The sequence below is a fragment of the Zingiber officinale genome, chromosome 9A, assembly GCF_018446385.1.
Source record: "Zingiber officinale cultivar Zhangliang chromosome 9A, Zo_v1.1, whole genome shotgun sequence".
NCBI lineage: Eukaryota > Viridiplantae > Streptophyta > Magnoliopsida > Zingiberales > Zingiberaceae > Zingiber > Zingiber officinale.
In genome coordinates, this window is record NC_056002.1 from 64,692,885 (window position 1) to 64,708,322 (window position 15,438).

Here is a 15,438-nt window from a genome sequence, read left to right on the forward strand (position 1 = left end):
GATCACATCAAATAAATAAGGGTAAATAGAAAAAAAAAATATGAAAATTATACTAAGGATGATTGAAACAGTGATCAAGGTAAAAAATTTCAAGAATTATTTTCAAATATTTGTATTTCTAAAATTTAAAACCTAGTTTGTCAAAAATAAAAAAATATTTTAAATCTTTGAAAAATTTTGAAATTTTTTATCAACATTAACTAGAAATATTCGAATTATGATAAAAATTTTCACAAAAAATATTAATATATCTTTATAGAGATAATTCATTTAATACAGAAACATGTATTTTTAGAAAATAAATATTTAAAAAAAGATTTTTACCTCTAAAAATCTTCCTAATTTTTCTGAGTGTGTAAAATAAAACTTTTATCCTCATAAAAAATAAAATTTTGAAAATTAAATTTTCATTAATTTTTAATACTCAAAATTAATCTCTTGGTAATTAATTTATGAAAAATTAGTTATCAATCAAAAAATTCCAAAAATATTTTTGCTAATAGAAAATCTATGGTTTTATCATAGTAAAAGTTATGAGGATTAAATTTCAATAGTTAGTTTGTATTAAAAATAACATATCAATTAAGTTAAATAAAAAATTCTAATGTAGAAAAATTTATTATCAATTTGAAAGAAATTTATATTGGGCATGCTTTTGAACCCAATATAGGTTACTACTTACTGGATTAATTAAGAATTTTCTTAGAATTATATTTCTTAGTAGTTTTATGATTTGACTCTTGTGAAATCTAAAATACCAATTTAGTCCTACATTATTTTTAAGGTTCGAAACATATAAAATATTTGAGCATGCATGATCCTTTTTTATTTTTTTATTTGATACTTTAATTTTTCATTTTCAACTTTCAATTTATCAAAATCTTCTAGTCAGCATGCATTTGCTAAGGTAGCTTATAATTCAGTATTTTCCTCTTTTAATTCTACATATTTTAATTTTAGTTTACATGAACTTCAAGAAAGCATTCTTATAAATTCATATAATTTATTGGGAGGTAGATAACGTACCTCACTTACCATGTCGGTCTCATAATTTGACGTTCCCCCTTTATTTGTTATATGGATTGTAGAATCAGAATCAAACCACTTATTGAAAGTATTCTTATAAATTCATACAATTTAATGGGAGGTAGAGAACGTACCTCACTTACCTTGTTGGTCTCACAAAAAGTATTCCTATTAGATTCATAATAGATAAATGAGATAGAAATACTTTTTTTTTCAATCTAATCCTTTAATTTAGAACAATCCTTCTTCATATGTCCTTCTTTTTATAGAAGAAACATTTGGATTCCTTCTTGATGTAAGGTTGGGATGAAATCTTCCCTTTCCCTTTTCCCTTGACTGTGACCTGTATTTGTGGTCAGGTCGAAATGGAATCTTCCCTTTCTCTTTTCCATTGACCGTGGACTATTTTTGTGGGTTCCCTTGTGCAGACATAATAACATTATCACTTATTTCTATCAACAACCTTCCTTCCTCTTATACACACATGGTCATTAACTCATTGATTGACCACTTATCCTTATGTGTATTATAGGAGATTTTAAAAGGACCATATTGATGAGGAAGAGTGCATAAGATGTAGTGCACAAAGAAAGTTTCAAATATTTCTACCTCGAGTGTCTTTAATCGAGCCGCTATATCCCTTATCTTCATGATGTTCTCTTGCACACCTTTCATGCTGGTGAGCCTTAATCATGAGAATTCCATTATTAGGGTGCTAGTAAGGGTTTTGTCTGAAGTTATAAATTGTTCATCAATTGCCTTAAGTAGATCCTTGACATTTCAATGCTCCTCAATCGAACCACGAATATAATAGAGATTTTAGTCTTTATGAACATTACATAGAGATGATTAGATCACTCTCAATTTTCATAAAGGTCAATCTTATCAGGAATGTTAAAATCATTAATAGCAAGTGGTTCATCTTTTCTTATACATAGTTAATGTCCAACTACCCCAAATGATGGAGAACTCTTTCCTTCTAGACATTATAATTATCACCCTTGAATTTAGGGATATCACTGTTGGTGCAATATCCCTCAGGTCAAGGTTGACCTGGGTAACCAAGCTGAGTCTTGGTTTGGGTTTAGATGTTTGACAATAAGATATTGATTGAAGAAGAGTCAAGTAGGTCAAGGTTGACTGGATACTTGACTGGGAAGTCCTAACTGGGATGTTAGGCAAAATGAAAGTCCTGGTGAGTGAAGCCAGGCAGAAGAAAAGTCCTGGTGAGTGAAGCCAGGCAGAAGGAAGTCCTGGTGAGTGAAGCCAGGCAGAAGGAAGTCCTAGTGAGTGAAGCTAGGCAGATGGAAATCCTGGTGAGTGAAGCCAGGTGAAAGTCCTAGTGAGTGAAGCTAGGCAGATGGAAATCCTGGTGAGTGAAGCTAGGCAGATGGAAAACCCTAGTGAGTGAAGCTAGGTGAAAGCCCTGGTGAGTGAAGCTAGGTGAAAGTCCCGTGAGTGAAGCCGGGCAAGGAAAATCCAGATGGATCAAGGATGATCGGACATCTGGTGCTGGGAAGTCCAAGTAGGTCAAAGGATTGACTGGATACTTGGCATGAAAGAAAAGTCCAAGTAGGTCAAAGGGATTGACCGGATACTTGGCACAGAGAAAAGTCCAAGTGGGTCAAAGGGATTGACCGGACACTTGGTAAGGGAGTCCTAGCAGGTCAAGGGAGTGACTAGATGCTAGGCATGACATACCAACAGGTCAAGGTTGACCGGATGTTGGTTTGGGAGGTTTGGGACTTGGTTTTGGACAAAAACGCGCCGGATCGATCGATGGATCGATTCAGATCCGGATCGATCGGTGGATCGATCCGACTGCCCAATCGAGCTTGGATCGATCCGTGGATCGATTCAGAGGTCCCAATCGATCGCTGGATCGATTGACGCAGTCAGGAGCGATCTGGATCGATCCGTGATCGATCCAGCGGTTCGATTGAAATGGTCGGATCGATCCGTGGATCGATCCAAAGCCTCCCCGATCGATTGGGAACATTCGAATCGATCGGGATCCGACCGTTGGCGTCGTTTATAGCTGCAGGCGTTCGATGGCTGCGCAAGAACTTCACCGATTCACTCCAGAGCTCTCGCCAACTCCTCCACAGTGCTCACAAAGCTCAGATCGCCAGTTCTTGAAGGATCTTGGAAGCTCTCCAAGTCAAGAGGCGGATCAAAGCCAAGAAGAGAAGCTAGGGTTAGGGTTTTGTACTCATTGTAAGCTTGTAAGCTTGTATTTCTTGTATCCTTTCCCTCTTTTCTTGTATTGAGTATTGTAGGGCTTCTCCGCCCTTGGTAGTTATCACAAAGGAGAGTTTTATTTAGTGGAGGGTGTGTGTGTTGGTGTGGATCCTTGGATTAGTCACCTCTTGTGAGGTGGATACCAAGTAAAACCAACCGTGTTAGCGTTGTGTGTTTGTTTCTGTATTTTCCGCTGCGCATCTTTGAAGGAACAAGCAACGCCGAGCACCGAGCGAACGCGACGAGCTATTCCCCCCCCCCCCCCCCCCCCCTCTAGCTACTTTTGGACCTAACAATCACAATGCATATTAGAGAAATTGAGGAAAATGTCATGTTTACCCATGTAAATCATGTTTAGAGAAAAAATAATCTAGTGACATAAAACTTACCAGAGGGATAAAGATTAATTCAATTAGATTTTACTATAACTTTATAATAAAACTATCTAATTATATTTTCTTTGACTCCTATGGGTAAATCAAGAAAATATAATTTGATATTTTATTCTAATTAATCATATAAATATAACAAAGACCCCTAAAATTTGTTATGTTTATATAATTAATTAAATTTATGTTCATTATGTGATCATGATCCACTTAATGTATACTTTTAAATAATTAATAATGTTGTGGCAAACCTCAATTATTTTAAATTATACGGTTCACCGGACCCTTTTTTTTTAATCTTTATATAGTAATTATTTAGTAACACAATCAACACTTTCTAAGAGTGCTTCCAAGAATGTTTAGTAGGGCAAGGCCTCTTTAAAAACCAACCTCCTTAGACAGAGCAACATTACCAAGCAGATTAGTGGCACGAGCGTCAATGAATAACTCTCTTGAATCATGTCTTCTGATACCCCCTTATAATTTCTATTTAAACTCCATTATTCAAATAATGAATCTTTATTAGCCAAAATTTTCTACTTAATTTACATGTAAAATTTTCAAATGTAACATTAAATCATATATATAATAAGAAAATATATCACATGTAAATTTATTCTAAGAAAATCAATATTCATAATTTTGGAAGGATCATTTTTTTCAAATTCTAAATTTCATACATGTAAATCATTCACAATTATTGATATATTACATGTAAATTTATTTCAAGGAAATCAATATTCATAATTTTGGAAGGATATATATATTTTTTAATCTAAATTTCATGCATGCAAATTTTTCATAATTCTAAATTATGATTTTTTTAAAATTTGAATTCGTACAATAAATTTTTTCAAATTCTAAATTCTGATTTTTTTTAAAAAAAAATAGAAATTAAAAAATTATATTAAAAAAATTACTTGATTGATAATTATATAAAGACTAAAGCAAAAGTTGCTTTGATACCAACTATTAAAATTAATATCATGCTTAACGCTTGGCATCTCTTTTGTTGTTTAATGCTTTAGAGTCTTTCTAAATACTCCAAACCTTTTCTATAGATTATGTTGTTATTTTTAAAGGTATGTATGTTTAGAGACCCTAAAGGTCATATTTATAGGGACTCATTATCATCCTTGAGTCAATCCTTAATATTGCGTTAAATCGCGTTGAATAATTATACCATATTAAAAGATATGATAAACATATTAAGGTAAGATTTCAATTAATTATGCACATTTAAATCTTACAATATATGATCTCTTTATTAAGACAAAATATTTTGCATAAATAAAATATTAACAAATATGTATCATTTAATAAGAAAAGATTTGTAATTAAAATCAAATATCTCTAATATGAGAAGGATGTATTGTATATCGGTACACAAATACAATCTTCTGATTTTCTAACAAGCCCACGTGATGTATTAATGGTGAGATGGGCTCTTGGGCAGGGAGGCCCATTAGAAGATGGGTCCCATGTAGAGAGTCCATTTTCTTATGAGGCATAAATGAACTGTGACAATATCCCAAGAGGGAGTAGAGCTCTACGAGCGATCTAACAAATCAGTGTTGGTTCTCTTATAATCAATGTGATAGGAGGCAGCAATAGGGAGAGAACAGTGAATAGAGCCCCGTGCAAGTTTGAAAGAGCCGAGACTGGAGCTCGTAGAGAGTCTGTTTGATTAGCGGAAGTTGATCGAGAGAGAATGGGGAGCAGAACCTCGTGCGAGTCTAGCAAAACTAGGAGTGGGACCCATAAAGATCTTGTTTGATCAACACAAGCATATCGGGAGAGAATGGGGCGCAGAGCCCTGTGCAGGTTTGGCAGAGCCGGGAGTGTGGCGCCATAGAGAGCTTGTCTGATCGGTGAAAGTCGATTGGAAGAGAATGGGTAGCAAAGCCCCGTGCGGGTCTGACAAAACTGGGAGTGGAGCTTATAGAGAGCATGTTCGACGAACGTATTTGGTAGGGAGAGAATGGGGAGCAGAGCCCCGTGTGAGTTCGGCAGAGCCGAGAGTAGGGTTCGTAGTGAGTTTGTTCGATTGGAAGATCCTGTCTGACAACAGAAGCCGATTGAGAGAGAACGGAGAGTTAAACCAAATGTTTGGCTTTTTTGACCTTTGACCGACACTTATACTGGTCCATTGACCTCCTAGGCCTCACTTTTATTCACCACATCACACCTTATTTTGTTTTATAATTCATCGTTAATGTCGAGAAAAGATTACCAACTAAATATTTTTTTGCTAGATAAATTTGATTGATAATATATTGAAGTTAAAAAGAATCAATAAAAATTTAAAATTAAAATGTTTATTAACTAGTATTATAATAATTTATCATTTATTAACAAATTTAACTAGTATTTTTAATATTATATTCACCAAATTTAACTTTGTTTAGTTGAATACAAATATTTATTCGACAAATATATTATTTTTTTAAACAAATTATATTTGAAAATTGATGTGAATTTTTTTAATTCACTAAGAAAGAAGTGAAACTTAGCCCAATAATTGAAGTTGCAGCTTTGTGACTTTTGTGACTAGTATTTACAAATAACCTTTTCCGTTGTATTATCCTTTTAATTTGACTAATAAAATTAAATATCTTTAATAATATTTTATATAAAACTATTTTAAAAATTTATTATTTATTTTTTTTTAAAAAAAATTAAGGCCTAAATTATTTTTTTTATCGGCCTAACAAGCATTGAGACAACTTGATTATTAGGATACTTGAAAATAATAAATTTTATTGCCTCTTCAAAGAAGGTGGCTTCTAGACCGGCTTCTTCCTTTTAATTTTTATTAAAAAGGAAAAGAAAACAATACGATTTATAATTTAGAGAGCACTTGCCGTAGGGCAGAAAGTGAGGGTGTATGCTGTCGCCCCGGCGCACGTAAACGTGCTGGTCCTGTCGTCGTACGCATAGCTATACGCCTGCGGACACGCATTCTTGAAGATCATTGAGTAGTTGCTGGGCTTACATGTGTCCGGGCCCCCAAACGCCCCTCGGCAACAGTACTCGTCCGTGTTGAACGCCAAGCAGGCACTCTTGCACCCCACCACGCCCCCGTCCGGCGCCGCCACTATCAGCTCCGCCGGGCACACCGCATTGATGTCGACGGGGCACGCCGCAGAGTTGCACCCGCTCGTGCCGCCTGTTGCCACCACCGACACCGGCACGTTGAACCCGTCCACGTTGCTCACGTCGTAGAAGTCGTTCCCGTCTGCGCCATTCAAAGTGAACTCCATCAGCGTGGTCGGCGGAGCGCCGCCGGCCCCCAGGCAGGCCACCTGTCCGCTTCCGCAGTCCCCGGAGAGGCAGGAAAACTTGCCGGTGGCGGCGTCATTGGAGCACCGGGTGCGCGCCCACATGCGGCCTCCCCATCCGGCCGGCGCCTCCACCGAGGCGCTGGCGCCGCTGGTGAGTTCGAATCCTGTCTGCGGAAGGGGTGCGATGCCGCCGTTGGAGAGTGTCGCCGGCCATACCGTGTACAAGCAATTGTTCACGAAGTTGAACGTGGTAGAATCCGCTCCTAATTAACATAATTAACCAACACAATTAGAATATAATTAACTATTATTAAATCATATATATAAATATATATAATTAACCTAAGACAAGGAGGAAGATGACGAAGAAGACGACGGAGAAAAGATGTAAGTTGGCCATGATATTTACGCTCAACAAGAAACTATCAGAATAGTTTGGAATAGGGTAGTGCTTGTACTTATAGAGATCCGACCCCTCTAGTCCAATATTTAATCTACTATTTAATATATACCTTCTAAGCACAAGTTGTTTATGTAAAGTCCCCAGGGCGTAGTACAGCTGGGAGTGCATGGTTTTGTAGCTGAAAGGTCCAGGGTTCGATCCTCGAGGTGTCATTGCCTGGGGTTAGCGTCCCGGCTATGCACTTTCAGCTGTGTACCTGTATTTACCTTCCTCCATATCCGTGGGACCGGATCTAGGGGGCCGCTGATGTGGCGGTTCCACTTTTTTTTTTTTGTTTATGTAAATATGAATATTATCTTACTATTTATTAAAAATCTCCCCCTTTACTAACTAACTTTGGTGAACCCTAAAATGCATTTACGTTAATGTCATTTTTTCTATTTACACTAAAAATAATTCCAAGGTTTATCAGTAATTCCACAAGCGAAACAATCAGTGATCTACAGTTCGAGACTCAGCTACAGCGTATTATTATGAATTTTTTTCATTATTAATTTTCTCTGATTATTTTATATAAAAAAATATTGTTCTCTTTAGTCCCATATCTTAAAATTGACAACACTATGATCAAAAAAGCTTCTATAAATATTTTAGGCCGACAATATAAAAAATATATTTTTCTTAGTTTTTTTACTAAGACAAGTATAATATTAAATTAAAATAATTTTTTACATAGGGAACCCCGTTATATTAGTTTGTTGCTGGGATTCTCTAGCGTCAATCTTACCCAAATAATTAATTCTTGGTTTATAAGAGTGACACTAGAAAATTCAAACAATTCAGATTTTCAAAGATCCAAATAATTTATATACTATTATATTACACACGCAACGCGGATTTTCAAAGATCCAAATAATTTATATATTATTATATTACACACGCAACGCGTGTGCACCCAAATAATTAATTCTTGGTTTATAAGGGTGATACTAGAAAATTTAAACAATTTAGATTTTCAAAGATTCAAATAATTTATATATTATTATATTACACATGCAACGCTGTGCATGATCACATTAGTAAATTATAAACAAAGTAGGCCGATTATTATTATTATTATTAGTTTATATTTTAAGGACCAAAGATTGGGGAGACAAGGTGTAAGTGTAAGTTGCCATGATATTTATGCTCTACAAGAAACTCTTGAGTATTAACCATAAACCCAAATATTTATGCTCTACAAGAAACTCATGATTATTAACCATAAACCCAAAACTAGAATATATAGTTAGTTTGGATTATATATTTGGAATATAATAATAATTATTATTATATTAGATTTCATCATTTTATTATTCAGGAAAATCTTAATTTTTTTTATAAGTTTGATATATCAATTTTATTTTAAATAAACTAAAGTTTAGTAACTTAATAAAGTTTTGCTATAACATAATATTTATTATATATCACGTATCCTTTTTCAGGTCAATATATTGATTTATCTTATTCTAGAGGATATTTTATTTAAAAAAAATTAAAAAATGTTCATTGTCATTTAATGTATGACAAAGAATGTTAAAATATAGCATTTATCACTTGCCTACCTTGTCTCTATTAAAATATATCATACGGCATCCAAGCGAGATTATAACTATACATGTAAATTGTTCTTTTGGATGTGAATAAATTGATTACTGTCTATTTTAGACAGATGGCATGACACCCCGATGACATATGCTATCATGATGGCATATGCTATATATATATATATATATATATATATATATATATATATATATATATATATATATTTCAGTTTGTGCAATTGACTTAGGTTAATTAAAGTATAAATTATATTTTGATATTTAAATAATATATTTCATCATATTGATACAATCGTGCCCCTAGTGACTAAGGGGGACCGTGAATTTTATAATAAAATGTGACTATATTCTTCTTAGACACCTCTTACAGTTTATCCTCAAGTTATGTGAAGAAAGGTAAATTAAGAGACTCACTTATAATCGATCGTTAAGTGGATAGGGGGTGAGAGAAGTTTTTTCCGAAAGTATACACCCATCATACATTGATTCATAACTCATTGTAACAAATATATCATCCTTTATAGCCGATTGGGTACCCCGTGGGGACGGGATCATGAATTTTGATCTTTGGATAGAGGATTTAAATTAAACATTGCTCTATATAGAGTTTTTTACTCATGAATTTTGTAAAGCGATCAAAGAAGGATGATATAGCATATTTGAGAGACCGCAAGATGAGAAACACTTATTGGTTTGGTGATTACCCAAGAGTATTTTTTAATATTTGAGTAATATGTTTGTTGAAAATGTCATGTACATTGAGGTTGACTAGATATTTAACTATGAAAGAAGAATAAGTGGGTCAAGATCAATCAAATACTTTGAAATTGAAAAAGTCCAATAAGAGAGTTGGTAAATGAGAAGTCTAAGTGATTTAAGTGTGAGCTAATATTTAGTTGATGGAAAGTAGAAGAGTGTAGGTAGACCACACACTTGGGACTAGAGAAGTTCAATAGGTGTTGGCAATGGAAGTCCAGAGATAGATTAGAGAGAATCATATGTCTAATAAGCCATGGAAAGTCTTAGTTTTTTGGATGATAATTGAATGCTAGTTAGCAAAACTCTAGGTAAGTCATTGATGACTAATATTTGATAATGGAATCGTGACTTCTCCCCAGCTAGACTCCATTGGCCTCAATCTGCTAGGATTTCTCTTTACCTAGTCTCATTAGTGTAATTTTTATAATCTAGAGTTTACTACTCTAGTGAACTCCTAGTATTCCATATTGTCTAGAGATCTTGTTTGAAAAATGTAGAGATGATACGCTGGGAACGGTAACTTAATTGTTGATTGGGTTCTCTTACTCAAGGGAGATGTTCTCCTTCGATCCTGTACACATGGAGATGAGCTAACAAAACGTCAATGCCTAGAGACTAGGGGGAGTCCTTAGCGAAGACCCTCCGATGTTCAAGTCAGTACAAGTCCGGATGAGTGAATAAAGAACAGTAGAGAATGTGCACACGAGAGTAAGCTTCAGATGTTCAGAGAATATACCTTCCCAATAGAGGGACCCCCCTTTATATACCACCTCACATGACCTCCGCAATCATGAGGTGGCAAAGTGTGTTAGAGGTTGTTAAGTAAAGGAAAATGTATAACCTAGGTAATATGCAATAATTGTCTGAGAAATCTTTCATTACTGAGGTTATCAGAGGAATATGTTGTTATAAGTGGTTTGCTGATGAGAGATACAATAATCATCAAAGAAGGTTCCATAAGAATATTCCCTAACATGTGACATGTTATACTGACAGGTTATTAGGATTCTCTGCTCATGTTGTCAGCTAAATATATCCCGCTCGGTATGTAAGGTCGTCCATCTTCACGTCTGTTCTCACTTTAAAATGTTCGATTATGTGTTGAATATTGTTATAAATCCATTCAGAAAATAATATGATGCCTCTAGTGTACTGGAAATCCATCTGAGAAGCAATATAAAACCAAGTACTAGAGGTTCGATTGGTATTTTATCTGGTCGGGCGTATAATGGGCCACCTATAGAAATGAAGTTGTGTTATGAGAGTTTTGGTCGGTATTTTAAGTCGAGGTGCCTTAGGCCCGATCTGTTGGGTCACTTTGGAACTAGCATGGGTGAATAGCTCATCTTGCTTAGTTGTTCACTTCGTCAATAATGATGTATAGTGGAAAACTTGAAACAAGCTCCTGTAATGATAATAAGATGGATTTACTTAGTATCCATCTTAAGAAATAGGTCAGAAATGGTTGTTTGGAGATCAGCAGTAGCTACTACACGTTGTAGCAGCTATTCTGAAGTAGCTGCTATAATGTATAGCATGCTAATCTATAGTAACTGCTACACAGTGTAGCAGCTACTCTTGAGAAGTAACTACATGTTGTAGCAACTTCTTACAACTAGCTACTACAACGTGCAATAGCTGCTATAATGTGTAGCAGTATCTAACTATTTATACATTAACTAACAAAACGTGTAGAAGCTCATTATATTGATCTAAATAAAAAACTGAGATCGATATGATCTATTATTACTTGAAAAATACAGAGTCACATCTTATTGAGCGTAAACAAAGAAACATCTACTACAACGTTGTAGCAGTTAGTATTCGAAGTTAATTGCTATGCTGGTATTGCAACTATCACTGTGAAAGTAGCTACTACAACGTTATAGCTACTTTATGTTGTAGCTGATACATGGTGTAGCAGCTACTTCCATAGTGATAGTTGCTTTAATGTTGTAGCAGCTAACATTCCAAGTTAGCTGCTACAAGGTGTAGCAGTTACTTCCACAGTGATAACTACTACAACGTTGTAGCAGCTATCATTTTAAGAAGCTGCTACAATGTTGTAGCAGCTAACCGTTGCTTTAGCTACTTCCACTCAGGAATGTAATTGCTACAAAGTTTAAGCAGCTATCACTGTGGAAGTAGCTGCTACAACGTTATAGTAGCTAACATTCCAAGTTAGCTACTACAATAGCAGTTAATTGTCAAAGTAGCTGCTACAATGTGTAGCAACAAAGCAAAGGCGCTGCAGTAGTAAAAATAATTTAAATGATTTTTTACCAAGTTGATATATATATAAAAATATTTTTAGGGGTAATATCTGCTAGAAAATATAGCTGCTATAAAAACAACTTACCAACTGGCTGCTACACGTTGTAGCAGCAACATGGACAATTAGCTACTACAAAGTGTAGAAGTTACTTGTCGAAGTAGCTGCTACAACTTGTTGTAGCTAACTATCCAAGTGGTTGCAGGCGTTTGTAGCAGGCGTTAACCTTGCACGTTATGACATAAATCCTTCCTTAATTCTAATATTCCTTTAGAATCATAGTCAGGAATTACAACTTACAATGAAATGATTTACCATTGGTTATGAAATGTAGATGGAAATGATGTTTATCAAGTTACCTGCAAATTATATATGCAAAAAACTTGTAGCATAGCAGCTAGGGCTTGTGTTGTTGATGCAGGAAGCATCCAATGATTGAACTTGGGTTTTGATAATAGCAAAGGGTTCAAAGTTAAGTTATCTTATAATCTAACAAGGTTGATTGAGCTTGCAGGAAAGTCCTAAGTTGTCTTAAGCAAAAGTCCTAGCTGCAGTTAGGCAGGTGGAAAACCCAAGGGGGTGGTAACCCTAGATCCTAGGGGGTGGTAACCCTAGGTGATGGAAAGTCCCAGCTGCGGTTAGACAGGTGGAAAATCCTAGAGGGTGGTAACCCTAGGTTATGGAAAACCATAGGGGGAGATAACTGTCACGCCCCGAGAGTAAGGTTGTCCGACGAAAATCGGACATCACCTCCCTTGTAGCGGTGACAAATGAACCAGTATACATATCTAACAGATATACACATGCAAAATACAACCAACTTTGCTAGAACTAAACACATCCACGCAGATAATAAGAAACCCACTTGTCTGGTAAATTAAACACAACGGAAAACAAAATAACAAGAACAAAATAGTAAAACTACTCATTGCGGGGCGACCCGGCTTGACTCCTCGACAAAGCAAAACCAACAACAAAATAACATCAAGTCCACAATAATTATTACAATGCCAAGTTCACGAGTTCAACTCAAATCTAAAAACGATAAATAAACCCAGAAATCCGTCCTCGGAAGTGACGTGGGACAGGCAGTCAGGATCCTCCTCTAAGTATACTGGCATCACTATCGGCTACCTGGCGAAATAACCAGTTTACAGAGTGGTGAGTACAAAAACTCAGCGAGTAAAAAATAGATAGTGCATGAGTAATATAAAGAGCCAAGAATACAACAAGATACAGTTTCGGGAAGATAAATAGTAGATAGTACTGTGTAAACAAAGTATATATCCATACCTGATACCTACCATATCCTAAGTTAGTAGTATAAGGTCTGAGGTAACATAAACTGCTACAATACTGCTCATAACTACCAAGATCACAGGTAAAGTATACTGTCACAGTAATCAGTGTCCATGCATATATAACAGGTATGAGATAACAGAATTGAATAAGTAAGCATATAATAGCATAATCAAGAACAACAAAAAATAGCGTATGCTCGGATGGTCACTCCCGCCCACCCCTCTAGTACCATGACCCCAGTATGGTCGAGAGGACAGACTGTACACCACTCCAACTACCACTACTCTTGAGTGGCCGAGGGGACAGTTGTATAGTAGTTGAATAACTACGTCTGCGACGGGGGTCCCTGCTGCTCGCGACTCCAGCTGTCACTACCCATGAGTGCGCGAGTGGGAGGCATGATAGGATATGCGGCATGCTCCAGCTACCACTACGCATGAGTGGTCGAGCGTGCGACCCAGGCCAACGACCGTCTCAACCACAAGGGAGCCAAGGTCATCGGCAATGCATGCAGTGACATGATGTGAACAATGCAACAGTCATCATATATATATATATATATATATATATATATAACAGAAATCAGGTATGCTACATGAAGTCACATGCTCAATACGAAGTATAAATAAACAGTAGTCCAACAGGTAACATGGTGTCTAGTATCTGCTAATTATCAAGGATAACAACAAGAGACTGTATAGATACGAATTTGAGCGTCTCAAAGATTGAGTGAACAAAGTATCAAGCACAAGAAGTAATACGAGTGGAGTCAAGATAAGTGCTTACTCAAATCCATAAATAACCCATGTAATAAAGTCGGTAGCCAAAGAAACAAGTCAAGAAGTACTCGCCTCTAAGTGTAGTCAGAATCCGATGTCCGCCTCGTCTCAACACCCACCTCGATCAAAGTCCTGCGTCAATGTATCAATTTGAACCACATATGTATGATATTGAATAACTAAGCCAATACACAAGACAGGTAGTTAATCCGGCCTCGTTGACCCTCTACAAATCTCCCTTTTCTGATCTACTCGAACTAATCCAAAACCCTAATTTAAACCATCCCAATTAGGGTTACCAATCAGGATTTATCCCTTAATTACTAATGAACAAATACAATATAAGCTACACCAGGTATCTAAATTCCAAGATCTTACCTTAGAACACAATCGTTTCTGTTAGCCCTCCGCCAGAAAGTGAAGTTGTCGGCAAACTACTTGCTGGTGAAGTCTGCTGCTGTAGTTCACTCCACCGAGCTTATACAGGACTACAAACATCGCAAGCACCCCAAATCAACACATGATTACCACTGGAATTCAACACCATGTACTACAGATCTATATCCGAGGCTAAAGATAGCTCACCTAGCGATTCACAGTTGTAAACAGCTACTGAGATCCCCCCACTGGTGATACCTGCTGCTGGAATTTGCAATCGTGACTGCTACCGTGAGTCACTGCCAGAACAATACCTTAATCAATACAAACCTGCATCCTGGCCTCAAATCACATATCTAGAGTACCAGAACCCTAATTGAGACAATCCATGACTCCACTTACCTCAAGGGCGGAAACCCTCACCGTCGGCGAAGGAAAACCCGACGGAGAACCCAAGCTTTAGGGCTTGGGTAGATGAAACCACCGTTGGGAGCGCAAGTCCTCGACCACGATGAGCTCTGGCACAAGCTATTCGACTCCCGCATCACCGGAGTCCGATTTCCCCTCTCCCGGTCGAGGATCCCCTGCGCGAAGCTACACTTCGAAGACCTCCACCGTCGCGACCTCCGTTAAGGGGTAGGGGACAACGACGACTCGATCGGTGACCAAGCACCGGCGGTCGAGCGCATGCATGCGTCGGAGCTGAGGCCGTTAGCGGATAGGGTGAGCTCGAGAGGAAACGACGATTTCGACGAAGTGGATGCGATGGGGGTATTGGGGCAGCTTTTAGGGCTTGGCACTGTAGCTTCGTATAGTGGTTAGGTTAGGTTAAATTCTTATTACCCCTTAATTAAACCTCCTCTAAGGGTTATTTCCATTACCATCTTATGCTTCCCAATTTATCCCCTCAAACTCTATGATACGATCTCCAAATAAATCCAGAAAAATATCTAAAAATTCCCATAAATTATGGTAGGTTATTCTCCTATAACCCTTAATTA

The 15,438-nt window shown here is 36.6% G+C and overlaps 1 protein-coding gene and 1 long non-coding RNA gene across 2 annotated transcripts; both read right to left on the reverse strand.

The window, feature by feature from the left end:
* Positions 1–6,505: 6,505 nt before the first annotated feature.
* On the reverse strand, positions 6,506–7,340 carry LOC122019240 (thaumatin-like protein 1b). The gene is made up of 2 exons (XM_042576726.1): positions 7,283–7,340; positions 6,506–7,203 (listed from the first exon to the last, which is right to left on the reverse strand). The coding sequence occupies exons 1-2, from the start codon at positions 7,338–7,340 to the stop codon at positions 6,506–6,508; spliced, it is 756 nt and encodes a 251-aa protein (XP_042432660.1).
* Positions 7,341–14,125: 6,785 nt separating this feature from the next.
* LOC122020423 lies at positions 14,126–15,210 on the reverse strand. Its single transcript, XR_006122224.1, has 4 exons — positions 14,840–15,210; positions 14,645–14,736; positions 14,438–14,547; positions 14,126–14,191 (listed from the first exon to the last, which is right to left on the reverse strand). It is a non-coding gene; the product is annotated as an uncharacterized LOC122020423 (long non-coding RNA).
* Between the last annotated feature and the right edge of the window lie 228 nt (positions 15,211–15,438).

Excerpts from the sequence above, each read along its gene's own strand:
- LOC122019240 (XM_042576726.1), bottom strand. The coding sequence starts at position 7,340 with ATGGCCAACTTACATCTTTTCTCCGTCGTCTTCTTCGTCATCTTCCTC. Across the intron at positions 7,204-7,282 it reads CATCTTCCTCCTTGTCTTAG|GAGCGGATTCTACCACGTTC; the intron begins GTTAATTATATA and ends TATGTTAATTAG.